Genomic DNA, 26,020 nt, shown 5'->3' with positions numbered 1-26,020 from the left:
GAGATGTCTAGTTGAATTATCAGCATCCTTCTTCCTTTGCTAAGGTGTTGTCGGGCTGTATCTAGAAGGGAGACTAGCAGTGTCTCAGTGCTGTGGTTGGATCTGAACTCCGATTGGGTTGGGTGGAGTAGGTTGTGGTCTTCAAGGTAGTTGGTGAGGTATTGGGCAACCAGACCTTCTATTAGTTTAACATATAATGGAATAGAGGCTATGGGTCGGTAGTTGGAAGGGGTGTCTATTGGTCCTTTGTGATCTTTCAGTATTGGAGTGACTATGATTTCTCCTAGGTCTTGTGGGAATTGGCCTTCCGTGAGCGTTGTTTGGATCCATTGCAATAGGCAAGCTCTAAATTTGGGGGAGGCATTTGTTAGTAAATATGAGGGGCAATTATTCAGGTCGCATGACGCTCGACTATATTTATTGTAGAGTTGGTTAAAGTCCCACCATTGCACCTTTGTAAAGTTGGACCAGTGTCTGTCGGCTGCAGTGGCTTCATCAGTTGTGGGGTTTATTATGATCTCGTCTAGGAGGGTCGGTGAATTGGAGAAGGAGGCTCTGATGGTAGCGATCTTGTTCTTGAAGTGGTCTGCTAGTTAGGTGGCCGTTGGAGGGTGGATTCCTTGAGTGGCTAGGAATGGCTGAGTGTCTGTGAGGTTCTTCACAAGTTGGAAGAGTTTCTTTGTGTCTATGGATTCTGTGCCGATTAGTTTGGAGTAGTAAGCTCTTCGTTTTTCTTTAAGTTTGGCTTTGTATTGTTTTATTAGGTTTCTGCAAGCTACTTTGGTTAGTTCTTGGTTCTTTTTTTGCCATACTCTTTCGAGTTGTCTGCAGTGTCTTTTTAGTTGAAGAAGTTCTGTGTCGAACCATTTGTCTGAGGATCTGCAGAGTTTGTGTTTTGTCTTTTCTGGGGCTAGTCCATTCAGGGTTGTTTCGCTCAGGGAGCGCCACTGGCGAATGAATACATTGTGGTCTATGGAGGCGATTGCGGGGTCTACTGTGGTCCAGAATGTAGAGGGGTCGATTTTTGGTCGGGTTTTGAAGAAGGTTTTGTGGGTTTCGTGTTTGCTTGTGCTTTGTGTCCAGTTGATGTTGAAGGTGAATTTGAAGTGGTCTGACCATAGAGAGGGGTGCCAGGCCCCATTGGAGATATGAATGTTAGGTGTATGGGGGTGTTGGGCCATGTAAGCTGCAATATCGAGTTGGTGGCCTTTTTCGTGTGTGGGTTGAGGATACAGAATTTGGTAGGAGAGTGCATTGAGGTATGAGATTATGCCTTCAACTTGTTTGGAGGAGCTGTCTTCTAGGTGGAGATTTATGTCGCCGAGAAGCAGGTTGTGTGTTGAGGTTAATGAGTTCCGGAAGATGAAATCTTCAAGATCATGTTTTGTGGCATTCCATTTTCCTGGAGCGATGTAACAGAGGATGCAAGTTAGGGTATCTTTGAGTGAGTTACTGGAGAGTTGACAGGCAAGCAGGTCTGATTGGGGGGTGGAGTGTTTGTCTAGGACTGTAATGGTAAGGTTGTTTTTCACTAGGATGGCCAGACCGCCCCCTCGCTTTTTTTCTCGGCAGACTAATTCGAGTTTGTATCCCTTAGGGCAGAATTCTGTAATGCTAGGGTCCGAGTCGGAGGATAGCCAGGTTTCGGTTAGGAAAAGGCAGCCTAACTGTTCTTTAACTATCCAGTCTTTTAATAGGTCTGCCTTTGGGCTGATTGATCTTATGTTCATGTACGCACAGAGGATTGTGATATGATTCTTGTGGATGTTGGGAATAAGCTGTGGGTGAAGGAGGTTCTTGGATGTATGGGAGAGTTTGTGACCTGACTTCTTTGTGTTGTGGGGTGGTTTTCGTCCCCATGTGGTTGGGATGCTTTCTTGTGTGGTTGTTGTGCATTCTATCAGGTTTCCTATCTGAAGTTTCTTGTGTGGATGTGTCTGTCTGTGTGTTGTTGTCACTATTGGAATTGTTGAAAAGTGGTAGCCTGCTGTTTTCCAGTTTGTTGAGAGTAGGGAGAGCAGTAACAGGATGCATAGGAGTTTGGTAGTGGAGGGTGCCATTTTGCTTAGTGGGGGTGAGTGGCTTGGGTCAGGGATCAAGAGTAGAAACTAGGGGGACTAAAAAAGTCTCCTCTCCCGGCAGGCAGTGGGGAGGAGTCGGAGCGGGCTCTCTAGACCTGCAGGCAGGTCCGATGGTCGTCCTCGGTCTCCGGTGGCGTGGGCTGAAATCCCTCAGGATCTCACCGAAACTCGGTGAGACTTGATGGCTGCAAAAGTCTCCTCTCCCGGCAGGCAGTGGGGAGGAGTCGGAGCGGGCTCTCTAGACCTGCAGGCAGGTCCGATGGTCGTCCTCGGTCTCCGGCGGCGTGGGCTGGAATCCCTCAGGATCTCACCGAAACTCGGTGAGACTTGATGGCTGCAAAAGTCTCCTCTCCCGGCAGGCAGTGGGGAGGAGTCGGAGCGGGCTCTCTAGACCTGCAGGCAGGTCTGATGGTCGTCCTCGGTCTCCGGCGGCGTGGGCTGGAATTCCTCAGGATCTCACCGAAACTCGGTGAGACTTGATGGCTGCAAAAGTCTCCTCTCCCGGCACGTAGTGGGGAGAATATTTTTTTAAATGTCCTTCAACACTAAAAGGTCTTTTTTATTAAAGCTTGGCAAATGCTGAATGTTAAGAAGACCATAAACATAAAATGGACTTCATAGCAATTAGCACATGCTAATTCCATTAATGCATGCCAAGTTTTAGTAAAAGAGCCCTTGTTACAGGTTGATGGCAAAAAGGGAGAGGGGTGTAAGACACCTTCTTTGTTGAACAAATTTGCTATAAAGATGAGGAGGAAGGTTGACTATGCAATTTTTAAGATTAAAAAAAAAACCAGACAGTCTTAAATTTATCCAGATATCCAGATCTTAAAGACCCAAATATCAGATATTCTTAATTTGTAAAAAATCAAACAAACCCAGTACCTCAAAACTTGGCTATTTAAGGAATATTTAACAAATGGGATTGGGGGGCTTTTTATCTTCATATGTAATGATTGTAGGGAATTTATAATGAGGCAGTTGTGTTTTATGAGCTCTTGTTATGTTGAAACTACCAATTATACTTGTTTCTCTTGATCATGATGAAAATATATTGTATGGAAGTAATTTCATGTCTCTGAGCTTCATAAATTAAGTGAAAAAAAGATGCCAAATTAACCCCCCCTTTCACTAAACCGCGTTAGTGGTTATTAGTGCAGGGAGCCGTGCTGAATGTTCCGCGCTTCTCCCGACGCTCATAGGAACTCTATGAACATCGGGAGCAGCGTGGAGCATTCAGCGCAGCTCCCTGCGCTGATAATGGCTATTGCGGTTTAGTAAAAGGGGGGTAAATTAAATTGAGGGGGGTTGAATATTAACCCCCCCTTTTTTTTTTTTTTTTTTTTTTACTAAACTGTAGCGCGATTCAGAGGAATTCATAAGTCTAAAGACAAAAAATTACCCACACCCACCCCCTCTTTTACAAAACCAAGCAAGAGGTTTTTAGTGCCAGCCGGTGTACTGAATGCTCTGCGAACTCTGACCGTTGGAGCAGTGCAGAGCATTCAGCATGCCAGCCATCACTAAAAACCTGTTACGTGGTTTTGTAAAAAGGGGGGAGAGTAAAAGATAAATGTTTAAAACAATTCAAGTAATTTTGATGGAGACAAGAGGCTTTTAATAACTGTGGAATATGACATCTTTACCATCATCTCAACCCAAAATAAATCCCATTACTCCAACTAGACATTTAATTTTGATTTTCTTATGTATCTGCTTGTGTTAAATGCAAGTTTAAAATGTTTAAAGTCATCAAGTATTTTCCATTTTCTTTGTAGATTCTGCGGGTACTTGGGGAAAATGCGATTGCTGTTCGAACAAAAGCTATGAAATGTTTATCTGAAGTTGTTGCTGTAGACCCCAGCATTTTAGCAAGGGTAAATGAAATGGATCAATCATAGAGAATAATTATTTGCATTATCCATAATATTTTCTTTTTTTCCTTACTATATGTATGTTATGCTTGGTCTCCTAGTTGGACATGCAACGAGGTGTCCATGGTCGATTGATGGATAATTCTACCAGTGTACGAGAGGCAGCTGTAGAATTGCTTGGTCGGTTTGTGCTTTGCCGACCTCAACTTGCAGAGCAGTATTATGAAATGCTGATTGAGCGAATACTGGTATGCTCCTTTTTTTTAATTTCATGAAATTTGGAATGAATGAAGCAATAAGACTTTGCAGAGAATTATTACTGCTAATGTGTTCAGATATTTTCTGCCCTCTAAGAATGATCTATTTGTCAAATGTATATTGAATATTTTGTTCTATTATGAAAAGCTATAATATAGTAACATTGGTACCTGGTACTTGAGCCTCTCAGACACAGCATTCCCCCTCCCCCCTCCCCCACACTCCCTAAAACCATATCCCATAGCCACCCCAAAATTAACATACAGAACTGCAAACTATTGTGAAAACAAACAGCATTATTAATGAGCTAAAATAATATTTACAAAGTAACCAATCTACCAGAGTAAGTAGGTATGTACTCCAACCAAGTAGATATATGCTCCAACCAATGCCCTAAATATAGTAGGAAGCCCCATCCTGCCATATCATTAACTGATGGTATCAATACAAATATTATTCTAAATGCAATGCATTTATTTTATTATTATTTAATTTGTTATGTACTAGTTGCAAGCCAAAACATAAATACACCAACATCTTCCCAGTCTTGTCATAGTACTAGTGTAGGCCTAACCATAGGCTTGGTACCATCAAACTGAATGGTATCAGTGATGAGTGGAGCTCCCACCACCACCAGCCAATGGCAGCCAAAAAGACCTTGGGATACCATCTCCCTTTTAGGATTGTAACAGTTGGTTCGGGTAATTGTCTGACTGCGATAACTCAAGTCAATCAAAACTGATCGAAGAGAGTGAGAGTGGATGTCACCAGATGCTAACAGAGAGCCCTTATGGTTTCTACCTCCAAATCCTCTATCTTATAAAGCCTTCTAATAATGTAGGCCAACTCATCATAGCCACCCTTTCCTGCTAAGTACCCTAACTAATCACACCCTCCCCTTAAACCCCCATGCTTGGACTGTCTGAAGAGCAGATCCAGACTATGGCCCTCTGACTGACAATAATTTGGATACTGAGACCTTTCAGACACCGCCATATCCCCTCAATCCTGTACCCATCCTGGCAATCCTTTATTGTGTAGCCACCCTAAAATTGATACACACAACCACAAACTAGTGGAGAAACAGTTGGTTGCAGCTTTGAGGGAGTCTATAGGACATTGTCACTTCCCCTTAAAGATTTGGTAACCCTAGACAATAGTGTAGACTTTAGAGCAGTGTATCGCAAATTGTGTGCCTCCTGAGATTTCTGTTGTGCTGTGACACACTGGTGAGGAGAAGAGTCATCCACGCCGGCTGCCTGCCTACAGGACATGCCTATCACGGCGAGAGGCACGTCCTGTAGGAAGTCAGCCAGCATGGACGACTCTCCTCCTGGCCGTCGCCTCACCTCCCAGATCCCTGTAATGATGGAGTTTCATGGGCCTCCGCGCATGCACAGATGTTGACGTGATGATGTCGACTTCCTGGTGCCTTCCGGCCGGGGCACTGCATTTAGTGTGCCGCTGGCCAAAAGTTTGCAGAACACTGCTTTAGAGGCTCTGTTAAGGTTTCATATTAAAAGTTTTTTAGTCTAAGTTAGTATTTTAGGTTTCAGTTGAGGGAAAAAGTCTCTCTTTAGTGTTTAAACATTAGTTTAAATTAACAGCTAGAAAAAATAGCCCTACAGAGTATATTTTTTGCTAAGGTCTTTCAATTAAGAAGTTAGAAACTGCTCTGTTGTTCAATTGCTTCGTAGTTAAACCATAGTGCCTGATTAACAGGAAAAGCCAAAAGAGCAGGATAAGAACATAAGAATTGCCATGCTGGGACAGACCAAAGGTCAATCAAGCACTGTAGCCATTTCCAACAGTGACCGACCAGGTCCCAAGTACCTAGCTAGATCCCAAGTAATAAAACATATTTTATGCTGCTTATCCTAGGAATAAGCAGTGCATTTCCCCAATCCATCTCATTATTGGCTTATGGACTTCACTTTTAGGAAATTATCCAAACCTTTTTTAAAACCTGCTAAGCTAACTGATTTCATTACATTCTCCGGCAACAAATTCCAGAGTTTAATTACATATTGTGTGAAGAGATATTGTCTCTGTTTTGTTTTAAATCTACTACTTAGTAGCTTCATCACACACCCCCTAGTCCTAGTATTTTTGGAAAGAGTAAACAAGCGATTCACATCTATCCTTTCCACTCCACTCAGTATTTTATAGACCTCTATCATATCACCCCTGAGCTGTCTCTTCTCCAAGTTGAAGAGATCTAGCTGCTTTAGCCTTTCCTCATAGGGAAGTCGTCCCATCCCTCTTATCATTTTTGTACAGAGTTACTCATCCAGGAGGTACTTCTACAGAAAGGTAATCCAGAACTCAGTTGCTCTTTGTCCTGAAGAGGTGCTGAGTGAGGATCTGCTAAAGAAAAGAAAAACTCCATTGGAATATCCTACTTGCTGGCATTTAGGCTTGGTAAAAGGTACTTGGGCTTCAATAGATTATATTTATTTATTTATTTCCCGTCCTCCTGGTAGCTCAGAGTGGTTTACAAGCAAACATTCACACTGGAGTATATTTGGACAGTATAGCGATTATACAGTAGTTCAAGTACGAGGATTATACAGCAATTTATGTACAGGTTAGGAATGGATTATACAGTAATTTAAGTAGAGGTTCAGGAAGGAGGAAGGAAGGGGGAGTTTAAGGGGTAGATCACAGTTGTAATTTTAGTTGAAGAGGAGGGTCTTTACCGCTTTCCGGAAGGTCATCAATGAGTTCTATAATCTGATTTCTGGGGGGAGTTGGTTCCAGAATTAGGGGATGAAGTGGCTGTAGGAGCGTTTGCGGGTTATTTCTGACATGAGAGCCCTTCCTGGGGGGATGCATAGGCGTTTCTCCATTTCCAAGCGGAGAGGGCGGGTGGGGGTGTACAGGGTTAGCTTCAATTCCATGTAGGATGGAGTGGTGGCGTAAATTCTTTTATGTGCTAATACCAGGGCCTTGAATGTACAGCTTTGAGTAATCGAGAGCTAGTGCTCTTCGCAGAGGGCCGGGGAGATTGGGTCGTGGTAATTGAGGCTGTGCATTGTCGTTCTTTTTAACTTTTTTAGTTCAGTACTCTCTCTTTTTTTTTTTTTTTTTTTTAGCAGTAAAGTCAGTTTAGACAATAGTGTAGCCTTTAGAAGCTCTGTTAGGGTTTTATATAAAAATTGTTTTAGTCTAGGTTAGTAGTATTTTACGTTGCAGTTGAAGAAAGTTTCTCTTTAGTGTTTAAACATTAGTTTAAAGTACAGCTGGAAAAAGTAGCCATAAAGAGTACATTTTTTGCAAAGATCTTTCAGATAGGAAGTTAGAAACTGCTCTATTGTTTAGTTGCCTTTTAGTTAAACAATAGTGCCTGATTAAAGCTAAAAGGGAAGAATAAGTACAGAGTGACTCATCCAAGAGGTGTAGCTGACATCACTTTCAGTTTAGAGGTACTTCTACAAAAGGGTAATGCAGAACTCAGCTGCTCCTTGTCTTGAAGAGGTGCTGAGTGAAGACCTGCTAAGGGGGAAAAAAACCTTCATTGGAATATCCTATCTGCTGGCATGGGAAAAAGTAAACTTGGGCTTCAGTAGGTTATATCATTGTCTTTTTAAACTTTTTTAGTTCAGCACTCTGCATTATCAGCAAAGTCAGTTTAGACAGTAGTTTAGCCTTTAGAGGCTTTGTAAGGGTTTTATATAAAAAGTGTTTTAGTCTAGGTTACAGTTGAGGAAAGTCTCTGTTTAGTGTTTAATTCTCTCCCACCCTCCCCAATGTTGATCTTTTGATTTATAGAAAACAGGATACTGGTCTTGATGGACCTTCGGATATTACTTTGGTAGGATTTTTTTCTGCTTTCTCTTTTTTTTCTTTCATCAGGTACAAGAACTTCTGCAACCACAGTATGGCTGGGAAATATCCTGTTGCTCAGGTTTCAACTTCTGTCTCTCTGCATACAGAAAATGTTACCCAAGCAGAGGGGTGGTTCCATGAACAAGCTGTCTTCAGCTTGAATTCCTCATGAAAGAAGTAAAGGAACTGAGAGAGGAGGTGGCAAGACTGAGAAGTATCTGCAAGAATGAGCGATACATCGATGAAATGGTTCATGAAGCATCAAGGATTTCCAGCAGTGAGAGAGAAGAGGTCGTGCTGATGGAGGTCAGCTGAACTCAGGTTACAAGACCCTGCAGGATCAATACTGTGACTCAACCTACCCTTGAACTGAAGAACCAGTATGTAGCCCTGGAACTGGATGAAATGAGAACATCCCAGGGAGAGGAAGGACCAAACCTAGAAATCTCCAAAGCTTGCTGGATTCATGACCATTAAGAGTCAAAAGGTAATGATGGTTGGTTATTCCCTTCTGAAGGGTACAGAGGCATCCATCTGCAGACCAGACATGTTCCAGAAGATGTGCTGTCTTCCTCGTACCAAAATTCAAGATGTTACAAAGAGCTTGCTAAGACTCATCAAGCCTGATGACTATTACCAGACGCTGCTCATCCATGTTGGCACTAATAATACTGAGAAGTACCCCATTCGATTGTATCAAAAATGACTTTCTGATTTTGGGAGAGAAGGTGAAACAGTCAGTTGCTTAGGTGGAGTTTTTATCAATTCTTTCGGTTGAGGGTAAAGGCCAGGGCAAAGAAGCTTGCATCTTGGAGATCAATGCATGACAATGCGTTTTGGCTTCCTGGACCATGGGATGATTTTCCATGGGCTATTGAATAGGGACAAAATGTCTTCAGCAGCTGACTGGCTATCCTACTGAAGAGAGCTTTAAATTAGAATCATTGGGGCAGGGTGATCAAAGCCCCCAGGTAAGTATAATTTTTAATTAAATTTCTTAATTTTCACTTTAGGGGTCTGTGGGCGTTTTTTGAAGACTTTGTCTCCACCGACAGCGTTGATGGCTTTTTAACCTTCTTTTCACTCGACCCATGCTGCTTTCTTTTTCCTGCTGGATCTCTTCCAGGGCTTTAAAAAAAAAAAAGAAGAAGAAGAAATGCCTATCTAACTATGTTATTCTTTTTGTTCCTGTATTTTATTTCTACATGAAGATATTAAGCCTGGGATTGGGCACCCAGCAACTTGGACTTTTCTGTGGTCCCGTGTCCTAGCAGTACCATTGCATTGATCTTCGGCATCGATCATCAGCATCATAAGCATAGTTCTCATTGAGTCTCTTGATGCATGCCTCTCAACGCCATCAATGCAGGCTGTCATTTCTGAAGCATGCTGCCTCTTGGGGTTACCAACGTTCTGACACCCTGCTGCACCTATGGTACCAAGTCACATCAAGGTCTGTGAGGGGGAAGCTCAAAGTGCCTAACTTGGCTCACAACTTGCAAACCAAATATAGTGTAATATGTCAAAGAACATGTCACATTATATGATGTTATAGGGCGCTCTCAGTGTGAACCCTCAGTGATAGGAGCACAGCTCCGACACTTCACTTCTGGGCCAAGGCCATAAGCCTCCACCCGCACACCATCATCGAGCGCCCTGTGTGTGCAGAAATCAAACCAATCAACAATCAAAGTGAGTAAATGAAACTCAACACAAGCAACCTGAGCGACCCCCACACAAACCCTGCCAGCCAAACCCACTCAAAAAACTCACAAAATCACAAACAAAGTCAAAAACCATACCAAAAAGTGAAAAACATGTCCAAAAGAAACAATACTTATCCAAAACTGTCACACAAACGGAAAAACCGCGCCAGGAGGAGAGGTTCAACCGCGCTGGTTTCGGGAGGAGCCCTTCTTCAGGAACCTGGCCTCCAACAGAACACAAGCAGAGAGGAAGGCTGGAGGGCGGGGTGCCCGGGAGGGAGAGCACACCGGCTAAAACAGATCCACAGGTGACATCATACACGAACCAACCAATCATACAGTGCCAGCACTCAACACCATCAGCACCACAGAAAAGAGAAGGAGAAGAGGGAGGAAAAAGGGAAGGGAAAAAGAAACACCCACCAATAGGAGCACCGCAATCAAAAAGAGTCCCCCCCCAGCTCCCCCACCCCCCACACACACGCAAGTACACCACACACTGCATCCAAAATCCACTATCCAAAGGGAGCCAAAAACCCTATTAAACAATGGTATACCATTCCACACTTTCGTTAAGGCCATTCGGCTGAACAGATTGTAATTGAAAAATCCAATATTGTTCCCTGAGATTCAGGTGAGCCTGTCGATCCCCCCTAAAGTCCCAAGGGACTTGCTCAAGCACGAACCTTTTTCCTCCCTCTTCTCCTTCTCTTTTCTGTGGTGCTGATTGTGTTGAGTGCTGGCACTGTATGATTGGTTGGTTCGTGTATGATGTCACCTGTGGATCTGTTTTAGCCGGTGTGCTCTCCCTCCCGGGCACCCCGCCCTCCAGCCTTCCTCTCTGCTTGTGTTCTGTTGGAGGCCAGGTTCCTGAAGAAGGGCTCCTCCCGAAACCAGCGCGGTTGAACCTCTCCTCCTGGCGCGGTTTTTCCGTTTGTGTGACAGTTTTGGATAAGTATTGTTTCTTTTGGACATGTTTTTCACTTTTTGGTATGGTTTTTGACTTTGTTTGTGATTTTGTGTGAGTTTTTTGAGGGGGTTTGGCTGGCAGGGTTTGTGTGGGGGTCGCTCAGGTTGCTTGTGTTGAGTTTCATTTACTCACTTTGATTGTTGATTGGTTTGATTTCTGCACACACAGGGCGCTCGATGATGGTGTGCGGGTGGAGGCTTATGGCCTTGGCCCAGAAGTGAAGTGTCGGAGCTGTGCTCCTATCACTGAGGGTTCACACTGAGAGCGCCCTATAACATCATATAATGTGACATGTTCTTTGACATATTACACTATATTTGGTTTGCAAGTTGTGAGCCAAGTTAGGCACTTTGAGCTTCCCCCTCACAGACCTTGATGTGACTTGGTTGCCTTCCTTGTTTTTTCTAGTTTAGGATTTGTTTGGCAAATTAGGAGTGTGTTGTTGTTGGCACCTATGGTACCAGCTGACTAGCTTATAGTACCGGTGCCTCCTTTCACAAATTGATCTGGGTGGCATCGATTCCCTTTGGTACCAGTGAGCATTGGCAGTTTCATTAATATCATCAGCGTCATGGGCATTTTTAACATTGAATCTCTTGATATATGCCTATCATCATTCATCGATGCAGTGTGTTATTCCTGAAGTGCACTTCCCCTTGGGGCTCCTCATGCTTTGACACCCTGTGGCACCTAAGGTACCAGCTTCACAGTCCTTAGTACCGGTGCAATTTCCCACCGTATGCAGGGGAACTGCATGGTGCTAGATTGGCCATGCAATCACAATGAATTTGGCCTCGATGCCTCCTTTTTTTTCCTCCCCTTGGTACCAATACAGCTTACGTAACATCGGACTCTGCTTGGTACCGATCCTTCCCTGCTTTGTATTGTTTGCGTTCATCATGGCTCTGTAACGATGCTACATTCTACATCGGTTGCTGCTCCTGTAATTTCAGTACCAGTGCTTCCACTGTCTCCCTCGGTATCGGTCTAATTGTAGCATATAAGAACATAAGAACTGCCATCTCCGGATCAGACCTACGGTCCATCGAGTCCGGTGATCCGCACACGCGGAGGCCCAGTCAGGTGTATATCTGATGTAGTTTTAGTCACCCATATCCCTCTATGCCTCTCGTAAGGAGATGTGCATCTAATTTGCTTTTGAATCCTAGAACGGTGGATTCCGCAATAACCTCCTCTGGGAAAGCATTCTAGGTGTCCACCACTCGCTGCGTGAAGCAGAACTTCCTGACATTTGTCCTGGACTTGTCCCCCCTTAGCTTCAGTCCATGTCCTCTTGTCCGTGTCCCGTTGGACATTGTAAATAATTTTTTTCCCTGCTCTATTTTGTCAATGCCTTTCAGTATTTTGAAAGTCTCAATCATATCCCCTCACAGTCTCCTCTTCTCAAGGGAGAACAGTCCCAGTTTCTTAAGTCGTTCCTCATATTCCAAGTTCCCCATACCATTTATTAGCTTCGTTGCTCGTATCTGCACCCTCTTCCGCAGTTTTATATCCTACATACAGGTTCTTCCACTCCATAGCTCATCAATCCAAGGCACTTTCAGTATCTTGGCCTGGACCATCGAGTACTCCAAATACAATCTTGTCTTGAACTTATTTATTTTTAGTATTTATATACCACTTTTAGCCTAAGTGGTTTACATTCAGGAACTCGAGCATTTTTCCCTCTCTGTCCTGGTAGACTCACACTCTGTCTATTGTATCTGGGGCAATGTGGGATTAAATGACTTGAGAGGGTCATAAGGAGCAGCATGGGATTTGAGCCTGTAGCCTTAACCACTGTGCCACATATTCCCTTTGACAAGCCGCAATGGTTACATCAGTCTTTGTTGGTTTTGGACCTCAGCTCTGGAACAAACTTCCTATCTTTCTACGCGCTGAAATCTCTCTAGAAAAATTTAAAAAGAACTTAAAAAGTTACCTTTATAGAGATGCATTTGATTCTTAAATTAGATAATCTTTTCTTTTTTTCCCTTTTCTTCCCCTATCCATATCTTTCCTGATGTTGTTCTTCCCTAAAAATGTGTTTTTTTTTTGTTTTTTTGTTTTTTTTAAACAAATGTAATTTTATCCTAGTAATCCTTATGTATTTTTTATTGTCTGTGGATATGTCTTTATGTCTATTGCTTAAATAATTTATTTCCCCAGATTTTAATTTTTGTAATACGCATTGAAAATATTTGATATTGCGTGTAAATCAAAATCTTAATAAACTTGAAACTTGAAATCCACTCTTTGAAAGTCCTTCAGTTCTAGAGACTATGCTACTGCATCATCGGAACGTGATGGCCATGCTATGGATAAGTTTAGACGCCATCTTTACTAAACTTTTATGTGGAACAACAGAGTTCTCATTTCACCTTCTATATTTATTTAAAAAATTTTTAATCTGCCGTTATCCAAGGCAGCTCACAATATTACATACATATTTCAAGACATACAAAACATAAAGATCCTCTGCATCAGCAAAAATCATAAGATTATACCATCTCAACCCATAAATTGCATCTCAACCACTCATCTACTACCTTACTTCAAACAAGCTCACAAATCTAATAACCTGCAAAAAAGATGATATTCAGAAAGTAAAAAATTAACTCAAGAAGCAGAACATTAGCCTAAAAAAGCTTGAACAAACAAATGGGTCTTGAGCAACTTTCTAAATTGCAATAGATGTCTACAAAACCGTAAAGTACCAGACAATGCATTCCACATAATTGGTCCAGCTATAGCGAAACATGAATTTTTGGTCCGTACATATTGTAAAACATTCCCCTTTGATGTGTCTAACAACCAACAATCCTATGACCTCAGTGTCCTTGACAGAGTATATAGTGTTAGGCATTTTGCCAAATAATTCGGCAAGATGTCATAAACACCTTGTTGGACAAGTTTCAAAACTTTGAACTAGATATGAAACAGAATTGGCAAGCAGTTCAATCTTTTGAGATTGAACTGCTTGCCAATTCTGTTTCATATCTAATTCAAAGTTTTGAAACTTGTCCAACAAGGTGTTTATGACATCTTGCCGAATTATTTGGCAAAATGCCTAACACTATATACTCTGTCAAGGACGCTGAGGTCATAGGATTGTTGGTTGTTAGACACATCAAAGGGGAATGTTTTACAATATGTACGGACCAAAAATTCATGTTTCGCTATAGCTGGACCAATGTGTTCGTGTCAAGATCAATGTTCCCTCTAAGGATTGATGAGGTGTGTGTGAAAAAAATATGCATGAGCGACAAGTTACATACTCCACAAATTTATGAGCAGGCGCAGATGACGAGTGCCCGTGAGATTGTGGGAGGGTTAAATACTCAAAACTTAGAAGAAAAACAATTTACTTAAAGTTTTTTTAATTACGTAATATCATCAGTTCTTCAATCTTCACAAATATTCTCTTCGATTCTTTTCAGTTTTCCAAAAACCCGTTTCTGCCCCGTCTCCGCGAGCTCGGTCCTCGCAAACCATCTGATCCCATCCGCACAAGCTTCAGTTATGATTTTATACTGAATGTATTTTATTAAAGTATAAAAAGAAACAATATTCTGTACAATTGTCATTTTATAAATACAGTGGTACCTTGGATTACAAGCATAATCCGTTCCAGGAGCATGCTCGTAATCCAAAATGCTCGTTTATCAAAGCGAGTTTCCCTATAGGAAATAATGGAAACTCGCTTTGATAGGTTCCCACTCTCCAACCCCCCCTCACCCCCCGAGGCCAGCAGCGCTGCTCCCCCCCCCCTACGAGAACCGGCATTGATCCCCCCGAAGGCCCCCCCTGCGAACCGGCACCCTTTCCCCCGCGATCCGGCACCTCCCCCGCCGCGTTGTCGAACGTGACCTCTCAGGCCTTGAGCATGCGCACATGCTCAAGGCCCAGCGCAGGAAGCAGATCTTTGGGCACCAGCACCAGCACAGGACATGCTGGTGCCGGTGCGGAGGCTACATCAAAGTAAGAAGAGGGTTCGGGTGGGTTGGGGGGACCTCAGGTCGCGGCGTGGGGGTGCCCAATGGTGGCGGGGAGGTGCCAGATCGCGGGGGGGAGGGTGCCGGTTCACAAGGGGGGGGGGCGCTCGGTTTACGAGGCACCAAGTTTGCAAATGTTTTGCTCGTCTTGCAAAACACTCGCAAACTGGTGCACTCGTAAACCGAGGTACCACTGTACAAATAATACAGAGCAAGGATCAACAAAACCCTTGTCTCCCCTCTCCTTCACATATATCCCCTCTACTATTAAGAAAACTGAATAAGCCAAATTATTACAGAATGCTACACAGAAATATCATGCTAACAGAATACCGCAGTCACACATAGCAGAAATAGGGTTAGGAGAGTGCAACTAGGGCAACTGCCCCCCTGGTCAGAGAGAGCCCTAAGCCACTGCCTGGACTTTGCAGTCCCCAAGTTATGTCTAACACCAGCTCTAGCAGGATATATATTTCAAATCTGATATATTCAAATCACAAAATAGAAATAAAATTATTTGTTTCTACCTTTTTGTTGTCTCTGGTTTCTGCTTTCATCTTCTTTTCACTCTTCCTTCCAGCGTCTGCCTTCTCTGTCTCTTCAATCCAGCATCTTCCCCTTCCATCTACTGTCTGACCTCTCCCCTTTCCATATGGTATTTGTCTTCTTTCTGTGCCCCTCTCCCCTTTCCATCTAGCCTATGCCCCTCTCTCGTTTTTACATGATTCATTCCAGATTCACTGCTCTCTTCATTTTTATCTCTCCTACACCAGATCTAACATCTTTGTCCCTCTCAATTTCTCTGCTGACCCCCTTCCCATCTCATTCCTGTCTCTCCCCTTCCCCTTCTCTAATCTCCCTGCCAGCTGTTTCCTTCCTTTTTTCTTCTCCCTTCCCTCTTCCCTGTCCAGCAGTAACTCTCTTCCCTTCCCCTCCTCCCCTCCCAGCAGCATCTCTCCTTATCCCTCTCCAGGTCCAGTAGTAGCTGTCCCTTTTTCCCCTTGCCCAGTAGCTTCCCAGACTCCTTTCCCTCCTCCCCTCCCAGCAGCATCTCTCCTTATCCCTCTCCAGGCCCAGTAGCAGTGTCCCTTTTTTTCTCACCATGCCCAGCAGCTTCCCAGCCTCTAACAGTGGCTTTCTCCCCTCCCAGCAACTCTCCTTACTTGCCAGCCCAGCGATTCAGGAAGGCAGCCTTGGGTCCTTTGTTGGGTCACACCGCTTCTGAGAAAAGCAGAAGTTGCATCATCAGAGACGGCCGCGACTCAGCAAAAGCCCCAAGGCTTCCTTCCTGAATCGCTGCGCTTGAAAGTAAGGAGAGCCGCTGGGAGGGAAGAGAGCACACTGTCGGACTGCGCGAACTACAGCTCGTCAATCTTGCTGGTCCTGCGCAGACCGGCAGGAAATTGTTGATGTTGATCTCGCCGGTCCTGCACGAGCAGGGCAGACCGCCGCCGCTGCTTCCTCTCACCTCCACCCGCGCTCGATTGAGCGACACAAGAGAAAGTATGAGTGACGCTACTGAAAATAGTGAGCGATCGCTCATGCGCTCAGCTTAGAGGGAACATTGGTCAAGATACTCCAGCCAGTAGCCGGATAGCTGAGTTTTGTATCATTTGTAATGCTTTAATGCGTACTTGAGGTAAACCTAGATAGATTCCATTACAGCAATCTATCTGGGATAGTACTAGCACTTGAAGTACCTGTCTCAAATCCCAATTTGACAAAATATTCTTCAAATGAGACAATTTCTGCATAGTGAAATAAGCAGACCTCGCTGCTTTGAAGGATAGATACGCATCTACCATCACGCCAAGTACTCTAATTTCTTCACAGATCTTAATCAAGTGTTCACAAACATTAATCTCTTTAGGCCACAGATGTTCATTCACCTCACCCACAATCAGGATTTCTGTTTTTCCAACGTTCAGCTCAAAGCCTCTACCTCTCATCCATTTTATAATCTTTTCCATATATCCATTTAACTCATTTACCAATTGATCACCCCATCCCTGTACTTTAAAGAAAAACTAGATCCCATCTCATCCATAAGTGCACCCTTTTATCTCAAACAGCTCATACAAAAGTTGGCTGATATTGAGCAGTATATTCCATTTGTCTATGTGCCAGAATTTCTGGACTCAAAAAGATCCATTATGGCTATAGAGCCTTTCAAAGTCGGATCACTGCTTCTGCTTATCATGAACAATCCTGTTTAGAACACTGCTTCTGCTTATCATGAGCAATCCTGTTTAGAAGCTTGATATGTGTAGAATAGGCGATCCATCCATAACAAGTTCTGCATCCCTGATGGATTCCTGATGAAAGTGTATGTAGTGAGAGAGAGAAGCAGCAGAGGTGTTTCATGATTGGTAGGTTCTACACTCATGAAGGAACTAATCATGAAACACCTCTGCTGCTTCTCTCTCTCACTACATACACTTCCATCAGGAATCCATCAGGGATGCAGAACTTGTTATGGATGGATCGCCTATTCTACACATATCAAGCTTCTAAACAGTGTAGAGCCTGTTAAGCTTGGATCTCCTCATCTTTTTTGCAACACTTATGGCCAACATTGACTGTCTCTGTTGACATCACTACTTTTTATCAACAGACAACACATAAGAACATAAGAATTGCCTCTGCTGGGTCAGACCAGTGGTCCATCCTGTCCAGTAGTCCGCTCACGCGGCAGCCCCCAGGTCAAAGACCAGTGCTCTAAATGAGTCCAGCCTCACCTGCGTACATTCCAGTTTAGCAGGAACTTGTCCAACTTTGTCTTGAAACCCTGGAGGGTGTTTTCCCCTATAACAGACTCCGGAAGAGCGTTCCAGTTTTCCACCACTCTCTGAGTGAAGAAGAACTTCCTTACATTTGTACGGAATCTATCCCCTTTCAACTTTAGAGAGTGCCCTCTCATTCTCCCTACCTTGGAGAGTGTGAACAGTCTGTCTTTATCTACTAAGTCTATTCCCTTCAGTATTTTGAACGTTTCAATCAAGTCCCCTCTCAGTCTCCTCTTTTCAAGGGAAAAGAGGCCCAGTTTCTCCAATCTGTCACTGTACTGCAACTCCTCCAGCCCCTTAACCAATTAAGTCGCTCTTCTCTAGATCCTTTTGGGTAGTACCATGTCCTTCTTCATGTATGGCGACCAGTGCTAGTTATGTTGGTAGGGATATTTAATAAGAATCCTGAACTGTGATTTTTGCACTTTATTTAGTGGGGATGGTTAATGTGTAGATTCATTGACCTTTTGACATTTTACATGGATTAAATTACTATGTAATTATAATATAATTTGAATGCATTTTGTAAATGTACTCTTCATGATCTACTCTGAATGTTTTAATTGTTAGCCGCTTAGTTATAGGTAGTTTAGAAATTTTAGAAATAAATAAATATTTTTCTTTCGCCGTTCACCTTTGCTAGAACAGCTTTCACAACGAATGTATCCATAACACTACTTGTACACTTCTATAAGAATACATAGTAACATAGTAGATGACAGCAGATAAAGACCCAAATGGTCCATCTAGTCTGCCCAACATGACTCAATCTAAAAATTTGTTGGGGGATTTTTTTTCTTCTTAGCTATTTCTGGGTAAGAATCCAAAGCTCTGCCCAGTACTACTGTTAGATTCCAACTACTGAAGTCTCCGTCAAAGCTCACTCTAGTCCATCTATACCCTCCAGCCATTGAAGCCCTCCCTAGCCCATCCTCCACCAAACAGCCATATACAGACACAGACCATGCAAGTCTGCCTGGCACGGGCCTTAGTTCTTCAATATTTACTATTATTTTCTGATTCTAGATCCTCTGTGTTCATCCCATGCTTTTTTGAACTCTGTCACCGTTTTCATCTTCACCACCTCTCTCAGGAATGCATTCCAGACATCTACCACCCTCTCCGTAAAGAAGAATTTCCTTACATTGCTCTTGAGTCTATCACCCCTTAACCTCAAATTATGTCCTCTGTTTTACCATTTTCCTTTTGATGCATTGATGTCAAATCCAGAGCATTGCCTTGTCTAATTACTAAGACACTTCTGTCTCTGATATGGACTTTATTATTCAAAATCGTTTACTACATAACTGGAATCTAAATACATTGTACATACAGTAGAACTCCTTGAGGCATTGGATTTTGGTGAACCTCCTTGAGAGTTTCTTAAATCACCTCTTCACAATCTGTTCTAAGATGCTATATTGCAGAGCTGGAAGACTCCTTTCTCCGTTGCCACAACTCCACGGGTGACTTACTCTCTCTACAACATTCCATTACCACTGTACCATCAGTGTTGTTATCTTTGTCAAATAGACCAATGGGATATTCACCATACTTTATGCAGATCGCTATACTTCCCTCACAATATCTCTCACTTGCTAGAACTAAAAAAAATTTTTTTAAAAGAGTAGAAAACTCCAATTACTTCGTTATTTTTAAGAACTTGGAGGACTGGGTGTGGCTGTAAGGGAGGAGGTCACTACTGTATCCAATGAACAATGATCTTATGTCTTATAGGCCTTCCTTGAATTCATATATGGTCTAGCTGCATAATTTCTAAACTTAAACATAAGAACATAAGAGTTGCCTCCGCCGGGTCGAACCAGAGGTCCATCGTGCCCAGCAGCCCACACCCACGGCGACCCATCAGGTCCATGACCTGATAAGTGGCCCTGCCTTTCTAGTACCTATCTCTATGTCTATCTGTCCCTGCCTTTCCTATACCTATCTCTGTCTATCTGTACCCCTCAATCCCCTTATCCTGTAGGTATTTATCCAAACTTTCTTTGAACCCCTGTAGCGTGCCCTGCCCTACCACATCCTCCAGGAGCGCGTTCCATGTGTCCACCACCCTCTGAGTAAAGAAGAACTTCCTAGCATTTGTTCTAAACCTGTCCCCTTTCAATTTCTCCGAGTGCCCCCTTGTATTTGTGGCTCCCTTCAGTTTGAAGAATCTGTCCCTGTCTACCTTCTCTATGCCTTTCAGGATTTTGAAGGTTTCTATCATGTCTCCTCTAAGTCTCCGCTTTTCCAGGGAGAAGAGCCCCAGCTTTTTTAACCTGTCAGTGTATGAAAGGTTTTCCATTCCTCTTACCGATTTAGTTGCTTTTCTCTGGACTCCCTCAATTATTGCCATGTCTTTCTTGAGGTACGGTGACCAGTACTGGACACAGTACTCCAGATGGGGGCGCACCATTGCATGATACAGCGGCATGATGACTTCCTTCGTCCTGGTCGTGATACCCTTTTTGATGATACCCAACATTCTGTTTGCTTTCTTTATGAACCTCTGCTTATCCATTGTACTTACATGCACCTCCTATTGTGCAGTGTGTTTTAACGCTCTTTTCCCAGTTTCTTCATTCCTATCCTATATTTATATCTGGAATGCCTACTCCATTATTTCCAGTTGAGACCTCATTTATCTGTGTGTGTGTATATATATATATATATATATATCTGTGTGTGTGTGTATATATATATATATATATATCTGTGTGTGTGTGTGTATATATATATATATATATATATATATATATATATATATCTGTGTGTGTGTGTATATATATATATATATGTGCCTCTACTTCAAGTATAACCAGCATTTTCCTAATTTTTTACTACTTTCTGTGTAATAAAAAGGAAAACCCCAGGGGCAGAGGGAGACTCAATGGTGGAGCTGCTATCCCTGCTCCCAGAGGTTGTGGGATTGCATCCCAGTGTTGCTCCTTGTGACCCTGCGCAACTCACTTCATACAAATGTGCAGGATGCCTTCAATGGCACTTTTTACTTTGTTCCCTTAATGTCAGTCCAGCTTTTCTCCATTGAATTTCCTCTTACTGCAATGTATTCTATTCTTTTCTTCCTTGCAGATCCCTGGTGCTCCATTCTCTGCAAACATAAGAGTGACCCACTAGTTGACACAACTTCTTTGACACTCTAGGGTGATGGTGTTTCTCCTCATTATGGCTCTTTGTGCTCTGGTCACTTCTCCCAACCTACATATGTCCTCCTTCATACTTCATTCTGTTATTTCTACGCACTCTCCAATGACTGCTATGTTGGATTTAATTTCCGTGGTAATGTTTTTTTCTATTTCTTCAAACAACAAAATGCTTTCTCATTCCTCATTCCACTTTTTTCCGGCTAAGCTAGTGGATTTTCTGTTTCACCGCCACTATTTCTATCTTCTACTTTGGGGTAAACCCACATTCTCACTTTACCAAAGCCATTAGGATGGCGAACTGGTTCAGCGTTGGATTTAACATTCAATGGAGATGTGTTCACATGGGTGCAAGTCCTTCTCCTGGTAGCCTTTTACATTTTCCTTCTGATTGTAAGGTTATTCTACCTTTTCTTTTTCTTCATAGCCACCTCCATTCTTCGGTGGCCTTGATCTCCTTTTTCACTTCTGCACAACCACTTGCGAAGCACCTCTAACATATAAGCATGTGACGACAGTATGGTGCACTCCAGCCTCAGCACCTGGGTTGTGATTTCAAGCCCTGCGCTTCCCCTGTGACCTTGCATGAGTCATTTAGGGCTTCTTGTGCCTCTTTCCATTTCTGAAGCTTCGCTTAGACATACAGTTCTGGTATTGGAACCAAACGTCTGGTATTGGTACATACATATGATATATATTTACCCATCCCAAAGGCTTTGCCTTTCCTGTCTGATTCTTTTCTACTCTCATAACTATTTTTCCCAGCTATCCGGACACTCTGGAGTTCGCTTCCAAGGGACTACCCTTACTGGATATACCCTTACTACTTTAAAGAAGCATTTAATGCTTTAGTCTCTCGTTCATTGGGACTACATTTTTATCTGGATATACCCTTACTACTTTAAAGAAGCATTTAATGTTTTTGTCTCTCGTTCATTGTTCCTTCTGATTCTTCTCAACTGTATCCCCTTTGTTTACTTTCCGGCATATATCGTAAGAGCAAATGCTTCTCCTCTATTTTCCTGCTTTGGCTCTCTTCTCTTTACAAGACATTCCAGAGTTCTCACACAGCCCCTGGTTTGTATATGACTTAATCCTCAATCAACTAGACTTTCATTTCAGTTCTATGCTACCCTCCATAGTATGGAGTTTCTCTCCTTTCTATGCTTTTGTTCCCGGTCTCATCTTTCAGTATTGGTCTATTCAATGGGAACCACCCTTTCGTTTCCTGTCTTCTCAAGTTGAAAAATGAATAGCTTTGTGGGCTTCTTCATTTGACACTCCTATATGTGCCACCTTCTGTTCTCCTTTCTCCTTTTTCTCCTTGAGTCCTTGTAGCGTCTCCCTCACTTATACTCAAACTCGCCTGCCTTTCTGAGGTCGTTTCCTTCTTTAGAGCCTTCCTGCACATTGCTCTTCTTATATTGTTGCTCTTTCCTCTTTCTGAGGAAGGGTGCATGCCTCTGATTATTCTCATTTCTTTTCCTTCCTTTGCTGTGCTTGCTCGAATTGGACAAAGTCTACAAAATCTTGAATGAAGTAGAATGGGTATAAGTGGATCGATTTTTCACTCCATCAAAAATTACAAAGACTAGGGGACACTCAATGAAACTGCAGGGAAATACTTTTAAAACCAATAGTAATAAATATTTTTTCACTCAGAGAATAGTTAAGCTCTGGAAAGCGTTGCCAGAGGTTGTGGTAAAAGCAGATTTTTAGCTGGTTTTAAGAAAGGTTTGGACAAATTCCTGGAGGAAAAGTCCATAGTCTGTTATTAAGACATGGGGGAAGCCTCTGCTTGTCCTGGATTGGTAGCATGGAATGTTGCTACTCTTTAGGTTTTGACCTGGAGAGGCCACTGTGAGAACGGGCTACTGGGCTTGATAGACCATTGGTCTGACCCAGTAAGGCTATTCATATGTTCTTTTTGGGTGGAGACCTATATATTTGTGTTTTATTTAGAGGCCAACTCTCCCTCCATTACATTTCATAAGCTAGGGAGTCCCAAATATGAGAATATGCTACCTGCTTGTCCTTGGATAAAGCACACTTACCTTAACAGGTGTTATCCGGGGACAATAGGCAGATATTCTCACATTCTACCCACCTCCCCTGGTTGGCTTCTTCATTTGGGCATAGAATTGACGACCTCATGAGCCGGTGATGGGCGGGAATGCACTCGCACATGCACAGAGTGGGCAGTCTTAAAGCTTTCTAAAGCTTAAAGTGATAGTACACTCTTGACGCTGTCCACACTGGGCTCCATGGGTGATGTCACCCACATTTGAGAATATCTGCCTTCTGTCCCCGGATACCACCTGTTACAGTAAGTAACTGAACTTTACATTGGTATGATATGCAGACTACCTTCACAAATGAAAGAAGTGGACAGAGATTTAATAGAAGCCATACCAAATATAGCTGTAAAAGGTGAAGTACTACTAATAGGAGATTTTAATGTGCCAGATGTTGATTAGGATATCTCTATAGTGGGATCTCCTAGAAGTAGGAAGATCCTGGATACTCTACAAGGAGAACTGTTCCAGCAGTTGGTAATTGAACCCATGTGGGATCAGGCCATACTGGACTTAGTGCTTACAAATGGGGAAAGTGTTTCTGATGTTATAGTGGATGATCATTTGGCATCCAGTGATCACCACATGGTATAGTTTAATATTAAGACAGGTGTAGAGAGGGCTCCTTCAAAAGTGATTATTCTAGACTTTAAAAAAACTTTTGTTCAGATGCGAGATTATATCAAGGAATTATCTGGATGGGAACATCTGGAAGAAGTAGGAAAACAACGGGCAAAACTGAAAGGAGCTAAGCGCTTAACCCTAGGAGGCTTTTTGCATCAGATATAGTGAAAGAGTTTTCTATGAAGAATCTCAAAAAAAATTTGGGGTACTTGAATAGGAAGTTTAAAATATATATATATGAATAATGACATCTTTAAATCCACATGGCAAGCATTGTTGTTTACTCATATGGGTAAATCCTGTGATTACCATCAATGGCTCAATGATCCTTTGGAAAGCTTGGATGCAAGCAGGAATTAGAACCCTGCAAGATGTGATGAGTCAAGGACTCTTCTTGTCTTTTTCAGTCCTTACAGCAGAAATTCGCTTTGCCATTCTCATAATATTTTAAATGAATATAACTCCAACATGCAATTAAAGCTGGCTTTCCATTGCTTAGTACTTTAAAGGATCAACCAAGCTTACCCATTATATGCTATACTGTGGGGGTTCAAGGCCACGAAGCATCAAGCTAGTATAAGCTCTTATGCACATATCTACATTTAAAAAAACGCTTTCTGGTCTTCAGTCTATTTGGGCCAGAGAATTACAATGGTCTGTTTCACCTGAAAGCTGGAAGAAAATATGGACTCAAAGGATAAGTTGTACGGCTTCGGCGTCATTAAGACAAATTATTTACTTTGTGCTTCATAGAACATTATGGACCCCGGTTAAGTTGCAGAAGTTGGATGCTAACAAATCTAATGCGTCTTTTATTTGATTGCCTACTGGTTTAAACATTCTGGCAGGCGGTGTGAAACAAGATACAAAATATACTGGAAACTCGTATATCTCTTTCTTATGGTATAGTGATATGTGGAGCACGTGCTACTTCAATAACCTTAATGTCAGCAAATAAAAACAAATTTTTCCTAAAATTATCTGGAGTGGCATTATAGTCAATAGTTAAAAACTGGAAAGATTTCACAATGTTAAATTTTCACTTTTGGTGGGAAACTGTGCCTTTTCTACAAATATGAAGCTAACCTAGCTGAAAGATCAGGGAATATGGCAGCATTTAAAGATGTTTGGAGTCCTTTAGAGGGTTTTGTAAAACAATGTGTGTAATGGAATGATTGACCTGCCAGGCATATGGGAGGGTGGGGGATTGGGTGGGGTTAGGGAGGGAGGGATGGGTAGATAATGACATGTTTCTCATTAAGAATTTCTAATGTATGTTTACACATGTTTATAGTATTTGTGTGTTGTATTTTCTGTAAGATGTTAAAACTTAATAAAGTTTGAACTAAAAAAAACATATTAGAATATAACTTATTAAATAACAACACATTAAATAATCACTTAGTCCAAGACTATTCAGTACAACCTCTTCTAAAAATTTCTTTAAGCAGAGTTAAAATTAGAAATGCACATAACACATAACAGATTCATTTAACCTTATAGGTGTTTACATAATGTTGTCCCTACATAGGAATAAAGACAGGATATATTAACTAAATCATTCAGCTTTGTTTCAACAGTAAATCACTGTTTGCATCAATATGAAACAATAGCATCATTAACACTTTATGTACAGCATTTAAAACAAATGCAAAGCAATAAAACAAACCTTATTCTCCTATATTCTAAGTTGTATTCTAAAACCATAAATTTACTCTTGTATGCCATGCCTAATACAGTGTCTGAAACGATACTTTAAATAATTAAAAATAATGGTACTTTAACTAAAAAGAACAATAATGCAAAAGGAAATAAGCTTTACTAATCTAAGCTGTTTCATAATATGGAGGTGTCTTACTACATTACTTTATCCAGGTACTCAAACACTTTCCCTGCCTGTCCCAGTGGGCTCACAATCAGTCTAATATACCTGGGACAACAGGACAAACCCAGATCAAAGGGAAAGAAGTGGAAAAGAAAAAAAAAACCATAACTGTCTTCAACTGAGGATACAAGTTTTAATTACACATTACCTAGGGAGTTAAATTTTTTAACAATCTCCTGCTCTTTTTTATTTAAATGCCCCTGAAACAGGACACTCTTATTAGAGAGTAGGGGTGCCATGGCGGCAAAAGAGAGAGAATACAGAAAGGAAAAAGGGTGTCAGCAGAAGCTATGTGTTGTAGAGGGCCATCCAGAATATTTTATAACAAAATTAATCCTTTGAAGGAAGGTGGATTAGAGCCTGTTAATTAAAATAGGCTGGCACAGACAGCATTTTGATAAGAAACTGGCAACGCCTCCTAGGGTTAAGCACCAAGATATAGTGAAAGAGTTTCCTATGAAGGATCTCAAAAAAAAAGTGCCATAAAAATATATAATAATTTTGGCAAAACCATCATTTTTTCAGCAGCCACTCACCCCACCCACGACAAGGTGAGGCCGTGCCAGTGCTCCAACTCCCATACCACGCCCTCCAATTTGGCAGGATAGTTGAATTTATATAAATCCTCCAAACTAGATGGTAGATTAATTCCCTGGTAACAAATAAAATTTTTCTCCCATTTAAAAAGATACAACTCTTGCAATCGGAGGACCTCCTGAGAATCAACAGTAAGATTCAAAATTTCAGATTTATTCATGTTGACTGTAAAGCAAG

At 42.1% G+C, this 26,020-nt stretch overlaps 1 protein-coding gene across 1 annotated transcript in view; it reads left to right on the top strand.

Annotated features, from left to right (window-relative positions):
* NIPBL (NIPBL cohesin loading factor) overlaps nt 1-26,020 on the top strand; it is a 1,354,860-nt gene that overhangs the window by 1,043,955 nt on the left and 284,885 nt on the right. Inside the window, 2 exon segments of the mRNA XM_033932779.1 lie at nt 3,860-3,958; nt 4,057-4,203. Coding sequence (XP_033788670.1) covers nt 3,860-3,958; nt 4,057-4,203 — 246 coding nt within the window.

Source organism: Geotrypetes seraphini, chromosome 1 (genome assembly GCF_902459505.1).
Source record: "Geotrypetes seraphini chromosome 1, aGeoSer1.1, whole genome shotgun sequence".
NCBI classification, from domain to species: Eukaryota; Metazoa; Chordata; class Amphibia; order Gymnophiona; family Dermophiidae; genus Geotrypetes; species Geotrypetes seraphini.
The sequence above is the reverse complement of the archived record's forward strand: the minus strand, read 5'-3'. Positions and strand labels throughout refer to the sequence as shown.